Source organism: Malurus melanocephalus, unplaced genomic scaffold, assembly GCF_030028575.1.
Source record: "Malurus melanocephalus ecotype Western Australia unplaced genomic scaffold, MMel_1.1 scaffold_1098, whole genome shotgun sequence".
Classification (NCBI taxonomy): domain Eukaryota; kingdom Metazoa; phylum Chordata; class Aves; order Passeriformes; family Maluridae; genus Malurus; species Malurus melanocephalus.
In genome coordinates, this window is record NW_026624330.1 from 26,003 (window position 1) to 29,985 (window position 3,983).

At 36.8% G+C, this 3,983-nt stretch overlaps 1 protein-coding gene across 1 annotated transcript in view; it reads right to left on the reverse strand.

Annotated features, from left to right (window-relative positions):
- PRPF40A (pre-mRNA processing factor 40 homolog A) overlaps positions 1 to 3,983 on the reverse strand; it is a 21,128-nt gene that overhangs the window by 3,701 nt on the left and 13,444 nt on the right. Inside the window, exons 13-19 of the mRNA XM_057386921.1 lie at positions 3,758 to 3,980; positions 3,536 to 3,669; positions 3,037 to 3,151; positions 2,358 to 2,449; positions 2,133 to 2,249; positions 1,377 to 1,514; positions 327 to 422 (exon numbers count right to left, since the gene is read on the reverse strand). Coding sequence (XP_057242904.1) covers positions 327 to 422; positions 1,377 to 1,514; positions 2,133 to 2,249; positions 2,358 to 2,449; positions 3,037 to 3,151; positions 3,536 to 3,669; positions 3,758 to 3,980 — 915 coding nt within the window. The remainder of the gene's footprint in view (positions 1 to 326; positions 423 to 1,376; positions 1,515 to 2,132; positions 2,250 to 2,357; positions 2,450 to 3,036; positions 3,152 to 3,535; positions 3,670 to 3,757; positions 3,981 to 3,983) is intronic.

A 3,983-nucleotide genomic window follows, 5' to 3' on the forward strand; every position in this document is an offset into this window, starting at 1 on the left:
TGGAGCTGCAATAAAAGCAGCCAGGAGCAAGGACAAACACATGGATTCCATRGATCTGTTCCCTGGATCCAAGTTAAGCCTGGCCTAAATCCACTCCTTGCTCTGCCTAATSTGAAATTATAAAATCCATTCAAATTTTAAGTTAAAATGGAGTTAAAAATGAAACAAAACCCCCAAAAGTCGGACTTGCAAAAAATCAAATTAATCTCCTGTTATCACTTTATGGAAGAAAAATTCCATGAAATCCTTCCCCTTTCAACCCAATTTAAGAGGAAAAGGAATTTTTAAAAATTTTCCTATGATTTTAAAAATAAAGGGATAATTACCTCAAGTACATGTAGGAAATCCTTAAATATCCTTTTCCTTTCAGATTCCAGGGTGATATCCTCAAATGCTGGTTCCTTCACAAATCTGTCTCTGATCTGTCAGGAAAATTAATGACATAAATAATATTAAAAATAATTAAATGAATAAATGATTGAATTATTAAAATACTAGAATAGAATAAATGGAATAAAATAACAAAATGTAATACAGTGATAATAATGGCAATAACAATAATAACACCAATGAGAAATAATAATACCAGTAAGGAAAAATAAAGAAATTATAAAAATAACAAAAAAGAGAAAACTAAGACGCATTAGTAATAATAATTAATAAAATAATAGGAAATCAATAAAAATAAGAAAAATAGAAACAGTAAGAAATAATAGAAACAATAATAAAATTAATTATAGGGGGAAAAAAGAAATAATTAAACCAGTAAGAAATAAAAATAAGGAAAAATAAAAATAAGAAATAAGAAAAATAAAAAATAAAACTAAATACTAAAAAGGTAATAAAATTAGATTTCTTTTTACCAGTTGAAAAAGCCCCTGAACTGGTACAAGGCTAAACTTTTAGTCCCAGATTTCAAAACAAATTCCAAATTTCCAGAGTTCAGTGAAACTCTAACATGGAGACATGGAGAACTCCACTGTCTTTCCTGCACATTCCACTTAAGCTTAAAAAAAACGTAAATTCTATAAATTATCCGTGGAGAGGAGAGGATTTCCAGCTTATTTTATTCAAGACAAAATTTATATTTTAAATAATTTAAATTAACTTGAGAGGGGGTTTTGGGATTTTTTGGAGGTATTATTTTTGGGATTCCTCCATTTGTTTTAGGATTTTTTCATTTCAAAGGTACCATGATGAGGCTTTTCCAACTAAATTCTAAATTTTCCTGACGAAACCACAAGATTTGATGAGATTTTTCAAATCCCACAAGCATGACCAAGAAGAGCTTGGAGAACACGGGGTTTTTAAGGGATTAGCGGGGGCCTATTTGGGAATTTGGGGATTTTTTTCCCAAGGAATTCCCAAATCCTTACATCCTCCCAGACTGCATCCAGCTCGATGGGGGGTGTGGCTTGTTTCAGCATGCTCTTGAAGGCTGATTCCTTCCTCTTCATCTTCCTGGCTTCCTCCTTCTCCCTCTCCCGTTCCCGCGCCTCCGCCTTCTCCAGGAGCTGCAGGGAGACAAAGGAACAAACGTGACAAAATGCAAAGCAAAAAATTCCATTTATTGGCATTTCTGGACAGAATTGTGTCTCATTTACTTGTCATTTCCAAGTGACTAAGTGCAGAAAAATTAATTATTAAATAAAAAATTAATATTTTATTTTTTTATTTTAAATTACTCAATTATTTCTTTTCCAAGCACGAATTGCTGTTCCTAAAAATCCAAATATAACAGAAACAAAATAACAGAAACACACAAATCAGGAGAAATCTTTAAGTGATGTTCTCTATTTGTATTAATTCTTATCCCAGAATTTCTCAGTTTGGGAATGTTGATGGTTCAGATTAAGTTTTATCTCTCCCCGCTTTATTTTGGCAACTGGAATCAGTTAAATAAGTAACTTTATATAACTTTAAATATTATATTTATATAAATATAAATATTATATTTAAATAGTAACTTCAAATAACTTTAAGTTTTAAATGACTAAAATATTCCTCAAATATTATGGGAGTAGTTAGAAAATAAACCCTAATGCCTGTTTGGAGAAGGGAATTCCCATCCYAATTATCCAGCTATCCCAATTAATGGATGATAATTAATTAATTTATTAATTAATACTTACACTGTTGAAAGCCAGCTTGATATTCCCTGCATCCAGAGTGGTGGCTCTCTTGGTGGAGCTGATGACAGTGACAAAATCCTCGAAGGAAGTGTTCACTTCCACCACAAACCCTTTATCCTGGAAAAAAATCACTTATTTGATGTGAGGAAAATCAGGAATTCCCTCAAGAAAGGAAATCCCAGCTCCAAAATGTGGAATGAAAAGATGGATCCAGGGAATCCTCACCTTTAAGATGTCTTTAATGATCTTTTTCTCRTCATGGTAACGAGCTTTCAAATCCTCCACGTAGAACTTGAACAGGTCGAGTGCAGTTGATCCTGAGGGAGAGGGTTTAGTTAAGCCCCAGATTAGGTTTAACCAAAGAGCTGCATTTGCAGGTATTAAAAACCAGGAAAAGCAATGGGGGAAAAAATGGGAAGGGAAGGGAAGGGAAGGGAAGGGAAGGGAAGGGAAGGGAAGGGAAGGGAAGGGAAGGGAAAAAGGAAACAAAATAGAAAAAGGAGAGGGGGAAAAAGGGAAAAAAAAAAAGGAAAAATAAAGGAGAAAACTGCTGTGTCCTGCCCTGTAGCAGGAGTGTTAACAGTTTGCATGAGAGAAAAAGCCACGTGTTTGGCTGCGTTAAGAAAAAGAGATTGGAATGTAGAATTGATAATGCAGGTGGCTTACAATTATAAACATTACTAATACTGTAGCTTTTGCACACCTACCAATCCTATGCTGATGAGTAAAAGGTGACAGCCTCACTGACCAATGTATGTGTGACACAAATGTATGCACTGGTTGCTAAAGTGGATAAAAGAGGCCTGTCCCAAAATAAAAGAGTTAYTTTTTGTGTGTGTWKATGTGTGTTTGTATCTGTTATTTTGTGTCTGGCCAACAGGGACCCAGTTTTTCYCCTCCTTACCAGGCTGGCCGAGCATGCTGGTGAACCTGATGTCGGAGCTGATGGCTGGATACAATTCCATCCAGGAGGACATGGAATGTAACTGGCCGTGCTCGTGCAGCTCATCCAAAAACAGCTGGAAAACACAAGGAGAATGGGAATTTGGAGCCATTCCTCACAGCTCTGCTTAGTACCAGCTGGGATGGACAGCTTGGAGAACTGGAATTCCATCTTTGTTCCAATAGAATTGAAAAATCGATTTTAATATTGTTTCTTGCTGCTTTTCTCTGTGATTTACAATATTGCAGCTGCATTTCCTTCCCATCCAGACCTATTCCCTCTGGCTTTTCTCTATTTTTCCAGCTTTCTGGCACAACACAGCAGAGGAAATGTTACAACCCAGCACCTGAGGCTTTAAACACTCCCTTTAAACAACACTCAGCAATAAAAAAMCCCACATGGAATATAATAATATAATATTCCATGGCATATTCAGGACAGAACCCCAAATTCCACCAACCTGGAAAGATTCCCTGTTTTTCCGCTGCCTCCTCCTTTCCCTCAGCAAACTTTTCTGCTTCTCTTCCTCCTCCTCCTTTTCCAAGGCCCTGATGTGCTCCTCAAAACAGATCAGTGCATCCTCCTTATCCATATCTAACAAGAAAAGAAGGAAAATCCAGTTATTTTTCCTGCTTAGGAAGAATCCTCCTTCCCAAAAGAACCCAAGAACCCCTGGCCATACTCTGGAGCTCCTCATCCTCAGCAAAGGTGGGGTTGTCCATGAGGTACTGCTGTGCCTCAGACCATGTGGTGCAGTAGGTGACATTGGCCATGTTGTCCAGAATGTTCTTCAGAGCTTCCCARTTCCTCTTCCGGAGCTGCTTGGCTTGTTCCTGATGGGAAAAGTCCAGGGGGTTTTGTTTTTTGAGGTGGTGTGGACAGAAATACAGAAAAACAGGTTTGTTCTC